The following is an 18,750-nucleotide window of genomic DNA, read 5'->3' as shown; positions in this document are numbered from 1 at the left end:
TGTGAAGCACAAGCGGGGCAGAGAGAAAGAAGAAGAAGATTGCAAATTCCACGAAAACCGTTCACTTTACAAAAAAATTACAAGAGACAAAAAAGTTAGCAAATTTTATCAAAATTTCAAGAATACATTATTTATCAATATTGGTCTAAGAATAATAGAGAAATTAATTCTTTTCGTACTGCATGCATGACCATGAACATATAAGATCATCTGAAAACATTGCAAAATCTACTGGATGGCCTTATGGAGCCATACCGTGTTTCAAAACGTCATCTTTAATACAATTGAAATGGAAAATTTAATATTGATGTTTAAATGGTGAAAAGTGGTCATGCATGCAGTACGAGAATGATTAATTTCTCTGTTATTCTTTGACTAATCTTAATAAATAAGGTATCCTTGAAATTTTGATAAAATTTGCTAAATTGTCTCTTGTAAATTTTCTGTAAAGTGAACGGTTTTCGTGGAATTTGCAATCAAAAATTTTAAATGGCAGTCATTTTGAAAATTTACATTGACATTTTTTTTAAAGTTGAGTCTTCATAACATAAATATTCATGCCAAATTTCAGATCAATACAACATTCCGTTCTTGAGATAAAAATTCCTTTGTGAAAAAAAACAAAATGGCAGTTATAAGGATAACCGTTGAGTTTTGGACACTTTAAATACGACATTTGTAGTCTCCTATCATCCAGGAACATTACCCTAGAATGTTTGACACTACTTCTGAAACACTCTGTATATTAAAAGTCGGAGCTCCCCGATATCAAACTTTGCGGGCAAATATAGGAGTGAATTCTGACTTTTTACTTAATGTTGGTAGTTTACGCGATGAATATTTTGAAACCTGTTCAAAAAATAACATGAAAAATAGCATGAAAAATAACATGGAATAATTCATTTCCTTTCGGATTAGAAAGTGAATGTGGAAAATGTTTTACAGTGTCAGATTCTATAGGTGACCTTGAAAGTGGAGTTCTCAATTGAGCCTCATTAATTTTGTTGTGTGCATGATTAATTACTATATTTATATTTCATTCATTCTATCGATGACAATAGAAAAAGTTATGAATAAGATGAAATTCTTTGGTTAATAAAATATTTTATTGATTGGTCTTAATTTAATTCTTGATACTAGAGGGATAAACATAAAAAGAGAAATTTCCATTATAATTCACATTGATTCATTTACATTTTTTTCAACTTGCCTTTTAGCATAGAGAAATGATAGCATAAGTAGATATCCCATCGTATAGGGCGTTTATGTCGCAACTTCTACTGTTATCCTAAGCCGATAGTTCACGTAGTTCTTTCCTATACAGCTGTGTGACGGTGGTAGTCTCTCAAATTGTGCCGTTCATACACTATCACCCCCAAAAAAACAGTAAAAATTGACAATAATCAACAGTAATCGGCTTGAGATAACAGTAGAAGTTGCGACATAAATTCCCTATAACATGGGATATCTATTTACGCTATTGCTTCTCTATGCTTGTAGTGACTGAGAAACTATTTTTTCTTCTCCATGGTTCTATATCAGAACCATATGGTTGTATAAAGGTGCGTACAGATATACGCGCCGCGAACATGAGCAATTTATTTTTAATCAGCTGATTATATCTGTATATTTTACAGAAACGGTAAGATACAGATATAAAAAGCTTGGCATCAGCTGATTAAAAGTGAATTGCTCATGTTCGTGGCGCGTATATCTGTACGCGCCTTAAGAATACCATATTCATTCAAAACACCAAATATCAAATTGAATTGAAAGGTTTGAAAGGAAATTTCCACATCTAAACTGATTATCATGCATTTCGTTCTTGATACTGCCGTTTAATTCCTTCTTGAACCTAGAAAAAAAATAGCAAGAAATTTAATGATATTTCTCACCTAAATCGGCAGCAGCGTCATCAGCAATTGCCTGAGCTTCGCTTGCAATTTTCAAAGCATCAGTCTCTTGCACTTCAACCATTGCTCTGGTTTCCTCAGCGACAGCCTAAACGATAAAAGTGAAGGATGGTAGAGATATAACTTCTAATAATTATGAGTATTGCTTGAATCATCAGTGATTATTACTCCAGTAATAATTAAAAATGTTCCGAGATGAGAATTCAAATTGGGATTACTATAAGAATGGAAAAATATTGTTTTGGAATAACACTCCCAATTGAAACTACCAAAAGAATAATATAAAATCAAAAAATATAGGAAGATTCTCACAATAGGCTTGAATCTAGAAGTGCTGAAAAATCTTATTGATAGTAATGAAACACTAAAATATTATCTGAAATGAAATGAAATGAAATTGCTTTATTGTCTCTTCAAAATAGATACATAATTTACATACATTATATTATTATCAACAATAAAGTTTAATAACAACCTGCAAAGGAGATCCTGAGTGCAGGTGTGGATCAATAATTATTGTAATTGTAAATCTAAAAGTATTCCAAATTTATTAAAAATTTACAAACAAGTTTCAACGCCTATGGTGTCATCATCTACAGTGTGAGAGTTTATAATCAAAATTTCATAGTTCACTACAAGAACTTGGAACAATTATTATTACACAGATAAAACTTCACAACCAATAATTTTTCTTCATCTATCTATTGATGCGAATCATTCTTGCGCTTCACTAATCATTCAATAGATGTTGTATATGAGTAACTTCACCATTTATCCCGTAGTTGGAGACATATATATAATAAAAGGTACTTGAAAACCGAAATTAGTTTTTGTACCAAATACTTGAAGTACAAAATAACAGACAGAACTAACATTGTTCATCCATCACCACCATCACCCGCCTCACCAATTTGCGTTTACTATAGTACTGTCAATAGCATACAATAAATAACAGTCAATAACATTGACTCAGAAATACTATCATATTCTAGAATAAGACAAAAAATACATCAATTTGTCAAAAAAATCAAGGAATAGTTCGAAAATATTCAAATATCTCGTACGATCTTATCACAAAAATCTTCACACAGGAAGAGCTAGTCAGGAAAAAAATCAATCTGTGATTGAAGGAATACATGGATAATTGATGGATACATTTCAATTATATTTTATACTTATCAATCAATAGCTGTGGTTGATAACTTATATTGTACTTTTGGGTTTGTACTTTGTGACATTGATCATCTCCATGTATTTAATTTGTTTTTATAATTGACGTTTGCCATATCTGTAATTGTACAGCTTTTTACGTAATAAAAATATTTATTTATTTAATAGATATATGTTACGTATTATGGTCGACATTATCGCGATGTTGTAATATTATTTTGATGAAAATAAAATATTAAAAAAATTAACTCACGGTATCAGCTTCAATCTGTTTCAGCATATCATCAGCGGCGACTTGAGCTGCTTCCAGTTTTGGCTTCATTTCGGCCAATTCCTTCTGGAGAACCTTCACTTCTTGAGCTGTACTCAGAAGTTTGTCAAGACCTGTTTATGTCACGAAGAGAACGATATTGCATATTAGATATCATTGTTCTATATGAAACCTCATATCCTATCACTGATTGATTTTCCTATTACCTAAACTATCATTGATTAATTATCATCTTATAGTCCGAGAGATATTACTTTGAACAAATACAGGGGAAACCGATTTCTTCTTGCACAGTTTGTAGCATGGACAGTAGCATGGACAGAGTAGTGGAGCAGTGGAGTAAGCATGCTGCGCACAATTGGATGCTGACACAAAAGTAGGGAGAATGCTGTTAGGTAGTGCGAGTGATCAGTGAAGGAAAGAGCATCGGGCCTCTCTGTCCTCGGGGGGGGGGGGGGTAGAGATAGAGAGAGAGTGAGAGCAATAACAGCTTTACGTACCCATCATATAATACGATTTGATTGTATTTAGTACTGTAGATCGATTTGTGCGTAATGCCTTCACTCTCCCCTGTTCTTGGAATAATCAAGTGAATGAATAATATTGATGTCCATCCTATTATCATGAGAGAGTCGTTAGTATTATACTATAGTATTTGTATTATACTTCAATAATAATCATAATTGCATGTTAAATAACATTGAACTTAGAACAATATGTGTCATTTATAAACAGGGGGATTTAATGCAATTATAATACTCGCGAATGATTCATAAGAGCGTCCCATCACTTGAATTGAAGTAATAGAATGATTTTTAAATGTGAACAATACGGCTAGTTAAAAAATGATACAATGTTTATTCAAGTTTAGACGACGTGTGATGCGGGTTGCCTACTCTTCCCCTTCAAATGCTCAGGTTAATATTACAGTATTTTGTAATAATATAAGATACTTAAGATCATTTTAATAATTGTTGTATAAAACCATAGAGAAACAATAGCGTAAGTCTCTATTGAAACTTATTGTTTCTCTATGATAAAACTCTAATAATGGTCATTACTGATATCGAATCCATGATTATTGCATCTTGAAAATGAGACTATAGATCTAATGATTATAGATTTATTCTCTTATAATAAGAGTGAATTTATTTCTTCATTCCTTTTATAGCAATTATGAAAAATTTGATACGCAAATACAATATCAAATATCATTGTTCGGGTGATACCCAAAACTGTTCCTCTCCTCAATTCTGATAGTCAATACAGTCTAGATGAAGATATGTCAATTGAAATCATTTGATAATCACCACAAAATAATGTAAAATAATATAACCTACCAGCTTGCAGGCGTTTTATACCCTGTTGTAACTCCTCTTTTTTTTTAGTCATCATTGATCCATAAGAGGACAATAGTTCCAAATAAGATGTGGGCGTGACATAGTTATGTCTTGAAAGCTCCTGAAGAAATAAGAATAAGAATAAGGTGATAGAAAAATAATTAACATAGTTTTAAAATCTTGCTTGCCATTTTTAAGTAGTACTTAGATAACTATTTCACATTCATAACTAAGAAATCATAGTTCTTCCTTTATAACAGGAACAGATGAATACATTATTCCATTGAGGATTCATTCATTTATTCATTGGATAGAACAAACAGAAAATAGTCGGAAGTATTTGAGAAACCATGTATTTGTATAGCTTTTATTGGTGGGAATTCCTTGATGAAATTTGAGCCGTCAATAGGTCTCACGACTGAAACTCGTTCAAGGTTGCATACTAGGGATCGAAATTGTACATCTACTGATAATGAGGGAACGTTCAAAAGTTTCAAGAGAAACATCCAAGTTCAATAATTGAGGTCCTTTAAATCATTGGCCGTTATTGATTGAGGGCTCTTGAAAGGGCAATTGAAGCACTTTGAAGAGTGAATTCATGCTACAGAGCTTATATTGAAATTTGTAATCTAGGCGCAAGGTAGATATGACCGATGCAATGTAGTTGGTACTATAGTTTTCACTCGTGCAGAAGTCGTCAAACACGGGTATCAGGGCTCTGAAGTGATATGCACTTTGAATTGTCAGAGTTCCTCATACATAACATGAATGTTCCCGATCGAACAAATATGCTGACAATATGAACTGGATCAATTCATAGATTCGTGATACACAAATTTGGCACAGTGGAAAGAGGACTCAATGAACTAGTACTTTTATTCATTAAGTTATATTTTGATCCATATGAATTGACGGATAATAGGTTCCCAAATTAATCTAATTTCAAATTTCGAATGTTATTCCCTTCCAATATTATTTTTTTAAGACTACATCAATAACTGAAATCACTTTGGTGGTCTTTGTTGAAGACTCTACAATACTTTGTTGGATATTCACCAATATTGGATCCACTTGTGTTTTCCTTCTTCATTCCATTGATAACTTCCCTTTCAATCTTTTGTTTCGAATATTAAAATCTAAATTGGAAATGAGAATGAATTCATCCTCCCTGCTATTCTCGTGGAATATCTTCACACAAATGGAATCAAGATCCAATCCACACGAGGCGTTTTTTCAGTCAGCACGACAGGCCAGGAAACTCTCCGATTGACGAATGTGAGAGAGCTTACTGTCCATCTTGTTATGTCAAACTAATCAGCCGATTGGAGAGCTTCCTGTCCTGTCGTGCTGTCTGAAAAAACTCCTCGTGTTGTTTGACCTTGACGAAAGGAATTGCACTGGCGCAGAAGAGCCATAACATGGGCTGTGCATCGAAGTAACATTCATTTACTTATTCCAATAACTGTTCTCTGAATACACACTCATACACACTGGTCTGGCCAGAGAATTCGAACTGTAGCGCCAAAATCCCAGACTGCAGTTCTGCCAATAGCAGGCTTGTTTGCGCCAGCGCAGATCGTCCTGCTGTTTTGCCTTGTCATACTAGTTTTCAGTTAGTTTTGTTTCGTCAGTCGTTCTTGTCTTGTCACCCCGTTGTTGTGCAAGATCCAATTTGTATTTTGTCATGTAATTTCGATCGGAAATTTCTTGTAAATAATTGTTTAAGTGTCGTGTGTGTGAATTATGAATATAACAGCGTAAATAGTATTGAATTGAATTAATTTGAATCGGATTTAAATTTATAAAGAATCCAGTTTGAGCTTTGTTCGAAACACAGTGCAGAGCCTGCAAGTTGAACGTGAAAAGGCTGCCCGGAAGCCCGAACCTGTCTTATTCCCAGATTTCATCCCACCCTAAACCTGATCAAAACACCTAATAAAGGCTTAAAAGGGCAAGTAGTCAAGATTGGATTAAATCTGGTGAGTTTTTGCTCTTTTTTATTGTTCATTAATGCAGAGTTTAACTGTACAAATAACCTGGCTCAAATTGAAGATTAAATTTTGCTCCTTGTTTGTATTTGATTATTTGAATAGTAAATTACAGTCCTCTGGTAGCTCTAGCCTGAGCTTTGTTCAGAACACACACATTTGTATTGTATTCGCATTTATTCTTTCATATCAAATCAAGTCAATGACCAATTCAATACAAATAAATGTTTAATTTATTTTGACAAATATTGTTATCTTGTATCTATTTCTAGTATTGTTATCTATTTATTTTGACAAATATTGTTATCAATGGATGAACAAAGAAGATACACATAAAGAGGTTTTGAGATGGAAGTTATCATAAGGACTCTCATTACATGCAATGACAAATAATGATTGATTGTTTTATTTATGCAGATTACAATATATACAGGCTTATACACTTATATAAATTATAGCTCACAATACAGTTTTAGATGAATTCACATAAATTATAAACTGAAATAATAATTGAACTGTACATAATAAGAAAAGGAGAATGCAATTTAGAAATTCCTTCAAGGTAATATTGTTTTGTATTGTAATATTACATTTTTCTCAATTAAAATCGAATCTTCAATTCGATATTAATAAAACTTGATAGCAAATATCGATGTAATCGATATGCGGACTTAACTTTTTACCTGAAATTGATCGGCTACTCAAATGTTGGACAACTCACTTTGATGAAGTTCTATTTGTGAATTAACAGATAATTCTAAACAACATAAAGGTTAAATAAATTTGAAATAACTTCAAAAAATAAAGTTTTATTGAGTATAATAAATGAAATTTGTAAACTTGTATTCTTTATTAGTTGGCAATTGATGACGTGTCTTGCTTTGAAGCTATAGGCATTTATTTCCGGTGTTTATCTCAGGCGTTTCTCTCAACTTTGTATAAGGCTTGGCTATCGTTAGAAGTATTTGTCTCCTGTTGAAGATTTTCTAAATAATTGAAATTTGAGATGTTTTGTTTGAGATCTGAATGTTTTTGAAAACTTTATTGATGTTATTGAACATATGTGAAGTGTAGATTTAAATTTATCTTTTCAATTGGTGTTAAAATTTTCATTTAATGTTGAAAGCCATAAGCCTGCCTTATAACCAGTAAACGAAGGATGAGTATTCTTAATTTATAAGTTGTATATTTTGATCTAGTTTTGAAACAATAATTTCTGAGTTTTTTGTGAAAGCTTTTGAATCTATTTTGATGAACATATCAAACATATTTGTAACCTCAATTATGTTCAATCTATTTTCAGTCCATGTATGATTATTTGTTCTGGTGTAAACTGGATTTTTTCAAATCATTTTGAAAATTATAATTTGTTTTGCTCTGAACTGGACTCATTATTCATAGGCATTAAATCCATTCATGATTTATCAAGATATTAGCATAATTGGAACTGATGACTTTCCTTAGGTGATAGGTGAAAGCTATCAAACCTATTTGGATGAAATTGGTAGCACGAATTGGTTACCAGTTCTACAAACTGTTGAAATTCAAGAGTTGAGATTGCTCAGATTGAAAAATATAATCGAGATGAGGATATAATAATTGAGATAAGAGGAAGGTGGCTCTTTTACCTGCAGATAGAGTGTGCTAGCCTCGACGACACTCTGGTGCATGTAGCGGAAGGTGATGACAATACCATCCTGCACCTCTGGACTCACATCAAGCTCCGGCATCTCGTCCAAGAACTGTAAGGCTACACTCTGCAACAAACAGACCAACATTGAAGTCGACGAACGAACATTACTCACGCAAAAGGACCATAGTGCCAGTCGTTCGATTATTTGCCGTCCTTATGAATTCTTGAACTGAACTTGACAATCTAATGGAACTCATGAGGATGGCGAAAAATCATACATCCAGAAATCTATGAGTATGTGAGGCTTAAAGTATGAAAGTATGAAAGTATTTATTGCCAAAATCAAAAGTACATACAAGCAGCAATATCTGTAACCTAGAATTAAAACATAAAAAAACTAAGTACAATATGTGTGTTTATAAATCATTAATCCTAACTCATCAATTTGGCAGACACTAGCATAAGATAAACTTGTTCGCTAGTGCCGGTTGCATCAAACAAAATAGGTAACCCCATCTTCAACTAACAGCATACCAAAACAATAAATCCAATATCAACAATCCATATTGTAGGTACTTAACAAAATTAAATAAACTCTAATTTGAAAAAGTAATTATCCTTTATCCAGTTGTTTACCAGAATTATCTTTCTCTTGTTATTTAGATTATATCTGTTAAACACAAACTCCCCCGGTACTATATTAATCAATCTTGTGCTTGTTACACATACATCGGTTTTTGGATGTACGATTTTTGCCGTCTATATAAATTCTTTAAGATTAAACAGTTGATATTTGTCAAGTTCCGTTTAATCTGATAGAACTCATAAGGACGGCAATGAATCGATGTTTGTGTAACAGTTTCAACTGGCTCTAATGGGCATAGCACTGATGTAACACTCTGCGAAGAGACAAAAAAAAATTTCATGAACCAAAAATCGATTTATGCTATATTTTGAATATTATGTAAGAACAAACATCAATGTTAAAACTGTGAGGAGCAGGAAAAACCTGAAATCTATTTTCATTTTTGATCGTTTTCCCTTTATTGATGTAATAGTCTATGGGTTAAAATTTTTCATTAGCAAATATTCCTTGGGCATTATGTAATTTCTTCCTATAAGTTAATTTCTAATCCAATTGATGATTACTTTGAGCAAAGAAAACCTATACAGAGTGTGCATTTTATACTATGAGTTCCAGAAATGTAATCTCAATGTATTCTGTAATTTGTTATGCTATCAAAATTAGAAATCAGTAATAAATTATAGCTGCTCTTAGTAATATTGTAACAAAACAAGAATAAAAAACATCAATGATGTACCTACTGAAAAATCTAATAACATTACCAGGTATAACGGCAAGTCTTCACTTCATTCCTAAATAGCTATTCAAGTATAAGGAGAGTAAAATGCGAATTTATTGCGTGAGAAAAACAGTTTTCGTCACACTGCACAGAAAGCAGCTGTTTTCCAGTCCCTACGTAAATCTGAAAGACATTGTTTGCAGACGACTCTCGTCTGACGTCAGAACAGGTTTCTTTCCGGCTAAGGCCGGAAAGAGTACCCTTTCCGGCCACTAAATTTCAAGTGTGCTAAAACAGCTGATCAAAAAACTTTTCATTATTCGAGTTTATTATTCAATAATTAAAACATTTATAATTATATCATCTTATTGTCATTTAAAAGAATAAAAATGTATAAAATCAACCTCCCACATAATTGAACATAATCTTTTAGGTTATTTAGACAAATCAGAATAGAAAATTAATATACTTGGACAATTTCCTGATATTCAGATTACCTCAGATTTGCTAGAGCTATGACCCTCCACTTTTGCTCTCCTCAAGTGCTTAATAAACAATTATTCTCCTATATATATATTGTTTATTTTTCTGTGTGGCGGAAAATAGCGTTCGCATCACGGGCAAAAATGTTTTTCCAGCTCTCAATCTTTCCTAGTCCTCGGCCTACGGCCTCGGACTTGAAAACCGATTTCGAGCCAGAAAAGTCTCATTTTTCGAGAGATACATCTTTCGTATCATCGTTGGTATCTCTAGTTTATTTATTTCTGGACTGAAAAGTGGACTCAAATCAATTCAAGTGGATAGCATAACCTTTAATTTTTATTCATTCATAACTTCACCTTCATTGTATTATCATTCATCCCATCATCATCACCTAGGCTTAAAATACTTCTAGAGAGTCGCCTTTGTAAAATAAAAAATAATAAATTATTCTCATAAAGAATACTAAGGCCTGGCTGCACAAAAGCTGGTTAAATTTCAATCGAGATTAATTTCACGAGAACTATCAGAGAAAGTTATTTCGAAAAGAAAGCTCCTCTGATTAATTCTCGTCAAATCAATCACGATAAAAATTTAACAAGCTTTTGTGCAATCGATACTAACAGTAGAATCACTATCTTCAAAACATTAATCGTATTACTGTTGCTATTATTTATAAAGAATACTGACAGTGGAATCCTGACTATCTTCTTGGTATTGCTAATGTATTAGTATGTATGTTCTTCTTATTCTCTTAATTATGATTGAAAAATGTCAATACCATAATGTTAATATGGAACTATAATCAAGAGAGAGTACCTCTTCGAAACAGTTGTTAACTGGTAACTAAATTAATAATTTTGTCAGGTTGGCATTAAGTTGAATTGACTTAGTTAGGTTGGCATCAAGTTGAAGATTGAAATGCATGTATAGCGGAAAAATTGATTGGGCACTGCTACTTCAATCAGAGCTATTCCTGGGAATATTATATTACTAGCCGTCAGGCTCGCTTCGCTCGCCATATCCGTTCAGCCAGACGTTTAGTCTAGACCCCCGACTGGATCGTCCAAAAATGCTCAAATGAAAAATGCAGGTGAGCGAAGCGAGCTTGCTGATCTCATTCTTGGACGATCCAGTCGGGGGGCTGGGGGGCGGAGCCCCCTGGCTGGACGGATATGGTGAGCGAAGCGAGCCTGTCGGCTAGTATGACTAAATTTATCATATTATTGCTCGGAAGATTATCAAATCATCGATAGAACATTTTTTTGTACGCATAACCCACGGAATAATTATGTACTTGTACAGAAATTCTTTATCAGTGGATGGTAATTGTTCTGATAATAAACAATAGTGAGGCGGGGAAAATCTTATAAGATTCGCATCTTCAAATTCTATATTCATATAAAATTTGTGAAGACGTGTATCTGATATCTGCGAGAGCAGTTGCTAAATTCCCTCTTTTGCGAATAAATTCACAAAAAATTAAGACCGTCCGGCTCGCAAAATTGCTGGGTTCAAACCTCAGCTCTAGCTCAGTGGTAGAAACATGAATTTTCCCAATACAATTAATCACCATAGGGTTCAATGACCGGTGATTATCAATTCTTACTGCTGCTTCTATGAGGTTCTTGAAGAATACCAATAAGGAAATCAAAAGAATACTTGATGACTGATTATCAGTAACCATGTACACAATAAAGAATAACAAAGACCAACTATAGTTTTTCTAGTTGATTCTTAAACGCTTGTCATGAATACAGGTGTTTACCAATTTATCCTTCCAAAATTCCTTAGAACTTACAACGCCAGTTCTTGAAGCTCTCTGGATCCTTATATGATATAACTGAAACCTTATTAATATAATTTTATTATCAATATACTTTTTCTGGCAGACTAATGTGACTATCATCAAAGGATGATAAGTACTGAATGCTCTTAACAAGATTAATATTAATTGATTCAATAATTTCATATGCTGCTGAATATTTTTTGGTACCAAGACAGTTCAAACTGTATATCACGAGATGAATTAGGATAAAATAAATTTCTATGATCTGTATGCTGACATAAAACACAAAATATATTCCCATAAAACAGTGTATATAAAATTTTCTATATCTATAATTTTCTTTAAATAAATTCTTTTCCAAAATCTGATCGATTATCACAGGGTTTTGCTAGCATTCACAATTGTAGATTTTAAAATTTATAAATATACTATACTTAATACTGATACTTAGACTTCCAGTCAATTCAGAATTCTACAATTAAAAACCTGTTCGGTCTGCAGATTTAATATGATATACATTGATCAATTTACAAATGATAATTATTAATAAATTAATATTCAACATGAGATCTCAGGGTTTTATATGAGTTCGGGCCGTGCATGGAAGTAAGCTTCCTACATATATCAAGTAAATTCATAAAATGTTCTTATAAACTATGTGATAGCACTCAACACGTTGCGAATTTTTATTGGATTTAAGTTAATTTGAATAGCGCTTTGATTAATTCCCCCAACTATGCGTAGAAAGGCCTAAAACGAGCTCGTTTGATTTATCACTCACAGACGTTTATCAGATGTTCTTGACGGTCTCGTGGATTGAATTAATTATTTCCAATAATTAATTAGGTAGGTCCCTTTCGTCTCTGCTGGGCTAACGTGTGGTCCAGATTTCTTGTAGATTTCTTTCCGAATTAAAGATATATTTATGGGAATTGATTATAAATTACGAACTCTTCAACAACACTGAGTTCACAGATAATTTAACATTAATTACAAATATTTCACATTTAAAAAAAAGGGTTTGGCTTGATAATTTTAAAATTTTAAAGGAAGAAAGAACCCTAAACTCCATGTGCATCCTCTCAGGTCAAGATCACAAGCCAGAAGGAAGTGGTTTTCAGAAAAAGTTATCTCTTCCTAGAACAATTTTGTAAGCTTTGTAACGTTATTTTTTATAGTTAAATAACGATTAGCCTCCTGCTTGGCATCAGTCGGTAGAGCATGAAATATTTCAATAATTATGAAAATTAGGTCGTGGTTTTTCATAGGATACAGTCTCATAAAAATCTTTATAGGCCCAGATATGAGCTTCCACAATAATTCTGATAATTCATTAAAAAATATATATATGGTACTTATCCTATAGTATTGAGGAATAAAAAATAAATCACACACCATAAACAATTTGATACATATATTAACAAATATTGCAAAAAATAAATCAGAGCAAAAAATATATAGAGCGATAAAAAATATATAATATAAAATAGAACAATAATCGAAATCAATAAAATATCACAGGCTAAATACTATTCTCTAAATCCTACAGCACGAAACGTTACCATGAGCTTTCATTTTTATGATCATATGCATTCATTTGCATGTAGCTGCGATATCAGCTTGCTAATACCTGTTGACTTGGACAATTCCATTAAAACTAAATTATAAAAACCAGCTTGATAAATTGACAACTAGTAATCCAAATATATATATTAAATTCTATGGTATCTAATAGATTTCTTTGTAATAAATATATATTTTATCTCAGGGTGCGAGATTCGGCACCTGAAGGAATAAAAGAGCAATTCATCTAGTGAATCAGAGCTACAACAAACTATCCCAAATTATATTGCAGAAATTAATGACCATATGAATATGTATTACCAGCCTAGATTTTATGCTTCTTTGATTTATAGATCTTCCAATATATGAATTGATTTGTTACTTTTCTAATAAAATACCTTTAATACTACATTTACTTGCGCAAGTATTTTTTTACCAAATTCTTAATTTATAAGAAAACCCTTTCGACGAGCTAGCTTTGATTCTTATGTAATTTCGAAGCACTGAGGGCGCCCCATCACTATTTCAATATTTTCCACTCACGTGTCGGAATTTTCTTATGAGCTGCTGATGTCGATCCAACTCCCGGTGGTCCTGGATTATTGTAGCCGGAGTCATCTCTTCCAAGGGGTTACAAATTATTTAAAATGACTTTTGCTTTATAAGAGCATCACAAAGTCTTATAAGAAATTTGGTAATTCAATTTAACTTTAAATTATTACAAGGTATTACGCTCTATAATTTTTAGTGACCTCTCATGGTGGCAGTTGGCAGGCGAGTGTGGTTCTCGTTTCTCAATTTTACAATTCTCATTTCCGATTTTCAAATTTGCATAAAATTAGAATATTCTAGTCCTCCGCCATTCAAGGCTCAAATAGACCGTGCCAAAATATTAAACTATTACTTATGTTATATATAATAATTTCTTTGCCTTCAGGCCATATCCAAAACATAGACTATACAACAATTTTTTCATAAACTCTATTTATTTGTAGAAATATATACAAATATTTTTCAATCAGCTGACTATTGCCGCCTATCAATTGTCATTATTTGATTGGTGCATGCAAATTATTACAGTATTCATGCGCTCGGTAACCTCCTACTTCCTTAATACATTAAATTATTTTTATTGGGTTTTTAAATATGCTCTCTATATGCTAAATGATTTCTTATAGGTTATTATCTGTTTCATACATCATAATAATTAGCCACGTGAGACCTTTAGTTCCCCAAATTGCATACCATTTTGCCACAATAAATTTCTGCCAAGGTGTTTGGTCAGATTCTACGTTGTATGGCTCGGTCGATCGTTAGGTCGCCGATCACTAAATGTTTATGCCTAACCTCAATTTTCAATATTTTATGTAATATTATATATTGGCAAAAAAAAAAATTATTTCAATTCCTCTTAGGCTGTTGTACAGTTTAGCCAGGACGTCTGATATTATCTAATCTTTATGTTATCTCTTTGGCGATATTAGCCAATTACTTCACTTAGACCTATGAATATTTCAGCTAGGGATTTTTATTTATCTATCCAAATTACAATATGTTACACGCGCCCCTGGATTTGAATTCAAAATATTTGAGAATCACAATGTTTTTAATGAAAATCCATCCTTCAACACATCGAAATATTTCATACGTTGTCTACAAAAATATACTCTCAAAATTTTACAATAGTTCGCAGATCTTATCTGCTGCGCCCCCTTTAGACCTCTATCAAATACAATAACAAATTCTCCTTATCAATACAAAAATATCATAAATATAACATCTTAGACATATTCCTCATTTCAACACTTGTAACACAGTATTTTTGAATTTGCCGCTCGCAAGGCCGCCAACCTAACTCCATACATTACACTTGAGATTCTCTTATAATAGATTTCTTTCAAACAATAACTTCGATGTACAAATTTTCTGGGGCTTATATTTTATTGTAATTCCTAGGTCTTAATATAAATAATTTTCCATATATCAGGTACAATTCCTTCTTTTGCTACATGGTTTTTTGGCTTTTGTGGTAACTAGCATTCAATTGAGGTTTTTTAGTAACAAACATGGCATAAACTAATGGTAATAAATTATAAAACATATAAATAAATATATTAACATTGATAAATACGATAAATAACAATAACAAATAACATTTTTGGGTACAATATTTTTCCATAATCATATGTTGAGCGCTACATACATTCAATCTAGATGGCCTTGTTAGTCTACTAGTTCTGGATATCTGCTTTCTGACGTCATATTCTCTGGCCTTGCGTTCTACAGCACAAAACTAACCTTATTCGTCACATTTTTCACATTTAAGGTAATTTACTTAATTTATTTTCTACTATCCCCGTTTGTGTCTTATTTTATATGGTGTAGATTATTAAATTACATACTTAAAAATTATTCTTTTGCTTGTTGCAGGCTTTGGACAGTTGGAAGGAATAGAAACGTCAGATTGTTGCCATGCGGTCTAGCCCAAGATTAAATTTATCATGATAGGTCAGTAATTCTTCTGATAATGACGTTTTCTCTTGATTACTTATCATATTTATTTCAAATTCTGTGATGTTGCATGTAAAATTATTGTGGTTTTCCCATATCTTTTGGCTTTCTGCTTGTAGCTATACTGTAGGCCGGTTAGGTTATCTGCTATCCATTTGTTGTTGATATATGAGGCTGTCCTAATTGATAATTTTTTTATAATAAATTTTAAGCCCATGTATCTGGTGTATCTTTTAAAACAATTCCTTGATCTGGTTCTGTTTTCTTCCTTATTATTTCTATTTATTCCGTTGAGTCTCGATATTTTCACTTTAGTGGCATTGTTTATAATTCTAATTACACCAATAAACAACTTTATAATATAAGGCTTCCAATCATCTTCATCCGATACTTTCCACTTAAATCCATTATTAGTCTTCATCATCATAATAAACAATTCAATAATATAACACTTCCAATCAACAATAATAAATTCTTTCAACAATAACATGGTCTTAATTATAACATCAATAGCATCACTTTTCAATATTATCACAGCCATTATAACAAACATTACCCACCATATCAAAACATTTATCATCTTTTCAATAGTATGATCTCTAATCATATAATATCCAGGTACTTCCATTTTATTCATATAATTCCTTATTTCTCTCACTCTTATTAACCACTTTCTGTTCTTCATTAATCTCCATGAGTACTTCATTTCATTATTATCCATGCGTGAATCAATCATAGTTTTCCTATCAGTTCCATTTTTATTCCAACATGAATCCATAGTAGTTTCGTAAGCAGCTCCGGTTTTGTTCCAATTATTTGATTCCTTTTTTCGGTCACATGGCTGATTTTCTTCCTTAAAGCGTATGTGCCGCGGATGCATGCCGTCAGTCTCTTGTCCTCCATCCTGGTGTTGGTCCGGTGTCTTCTTCGGGCGTTTGAAACGTGCATGCGGCTGGTATGCGCGCGCGCGGTTCCTCCTTCGTTTCTTCCGCCTGACTTTCCTCCTCCGGGCCTTGCGGTGCTGGTACCTCTTCTCCCGAATGCCGTCCTCTCTGTCCTGATGTCGGCCGTCTGGTGTCCTCCTCGGGCGTTTGCGTCTCCGGGCCTTGCGGTGGGCGCTCCTCTTCTCCTGGATGTCGTCCTCCCGGTACTCCCTGGTGTCTTCCTTCCCGTCCTTGGTGTGCCTCGGTGGGGTCGATTGAGGCGCGGGTGTAGGTTCGGTGCGCGGATGCATAGTGGCGGTCTCCTCCTGGCAACTGTTCATTTTTGGTAGTGATTCTTCGGTGGGGAATAGTATGCTTAATAGAGGTTGATGCTTGCGGGATGTTTTAATTTCATGGTGGGCGGCGGTTTTTAGTGTTGGTTTCTGTTCTTCCGATAATAATATTTTCGGTGAATCGTTCCTACAAGTATTATGTGATGCTGAAGTATCTGTCTTTTCTTTGTTTGCTTTACTTTTTCGCTCTCGGTAGTAAAAAACAGAAAAACTCCCTAGGGAGTAAAAGTGACTCCATTTAAATAACATGGGAAGCATCTCTATTTCAAAAACTTACATTATAATAGGTTAGAAGGTATAAGCTCAGATGAGAAAGCATAAAGAGGTGTCTGTCATTGAGTCAACTGAATTCAATACCACAACCAGAAATTTGATCAAATCATGAAATATATGTTTGTATGATATTATATTCTTAATATTAGTAGACGATAAAAATTTATACAATTTTTAAAATATCTTATTCTATTCAAAATACCAGCCAACAAATATTTTTGATCTGCAATTCAAATCTGAACCGCGTGATCTGGAGTCAGCCATTTTTGGTAGACACCCAGCTGATATGATTGTTACAACTTTTGCTAGATAGCACAATCGGCAGTGCCAATCAGATCCAGATGGCCGGTTTTTAGGTTTTAGATTTTAGGTTATGTTGTTAGGAAACATTGTCACCAATACGTAAGTTATTAAAATGATTTTATTTGCAGTTTCTATAAAAAAATGTAGATGGAGGAAAAATGTTGTGTACATCACGAGTGAAAAATACTTTTTCTCCCTCAGGGAAATTGTTGCCCTGGCGGCTTCGCCTCGGGCTTCAAACTTTTCCCTCAGGGAGAAAAAGTCGTACTTTTCACTCTAGATATACAAATAACTATTTGTGAGTAAATTTTTATAATTCAACCTGTACTGGTTGATCGAACAATCAGCTGATTCGCTAGGTATTGATTCAAATAACTATCAATTTATTCTAGATCGATTGATTCATTTAAAAGTGTAAACAAATAATTCTACCTCAATGTACATGCAAACTTTTATTTTTTATAATCTGCCAATAATAAGTAAGCCGCTTTATAATTTTTAATTCTGCCAATGGATTCTCAGTTGTTGAATCACAGTTATACATATTTTCTTATCATTTTAGATAATACAATTACTCTTTATCGCTAACAATATTCGATTTAAGTTGATTGATCCTTGGACTAGGTTTAACTTTCTTTTCCATTTTATAATTCCATTAAAATTCACTGGTTTACTCCAAGTATTCTGTGGTGCTAAAATACCATGTGACAAATTATATTTATTGAATTAATCGTTCATGATTGTAGTCAGATTATCAAATAGAACCTAGAATAGAAGATAGAACATTACTCTTTACATAACCTACGAAATATGTAGGCCTACTCGTAAAAAACTGCTTTATCAGTAGATGATAATTATTCTGATAAAAAATAGAGTGGCGGGGAAATGATGTTAGCAATATAATAAAGCCGGGGCCTCACTTGCCATGCAGCCTTC

The 18,750-nt window shown here is 32.9% G+C and overlaps 1 protein-coding gene across 1 annotated transcript in view; it reads right to left on the bottom strand.

Annotated features, from left to right (window-relative positions):
• LOC111055871 (dynein heavy chain 1, axonemal) overlaps positions 1-18,750 on the bottom strand; it is a 357,355-nt gene that overhangs the window by 53,151 nt on the left and 285,454 nt on the right. The window contains exons 33-36 of the mRNA XM_039439162.1: positions 8,311-8,439; positions 4,695-4,815; positions 3,337-3,467; positions 1,896-2,001 (exon numbers count right to left, since the gene is read on the bottom strand). Of these exons, the coding sequence (XP_039295096.1) occupies positions 1,896-2,001; positions 3,337-3,467; positions 4,695-4,815; positions 8,311-8,439 (487 nt within the window). The remainder of the gene's footprint in view (positions 1-1,895; positions 2,002-3,336; positions 3,468-4,694; positions 4,816-8,310; positions 8,440-18,750) is intronic.

The sequence above is a fragment of the Nilaparvata lugens genome, chromosome 12 (genome assembly GCF_014356525.2).
Source record: "Nilaparvata lugens isolate BPH chromosome 12, ASM1435652v1, whole genome shotgun sequence".
NCBI classification, from domain to species: Eukaryota; Metazoa; Arthropoda; class Insecta; order Hemiptera; family Delphacidae; genus Nilaparvata; species Nilaparvata lugens.
This window is presented reverse-complemented; position numbering and strand designations above follow the sequence as displayed.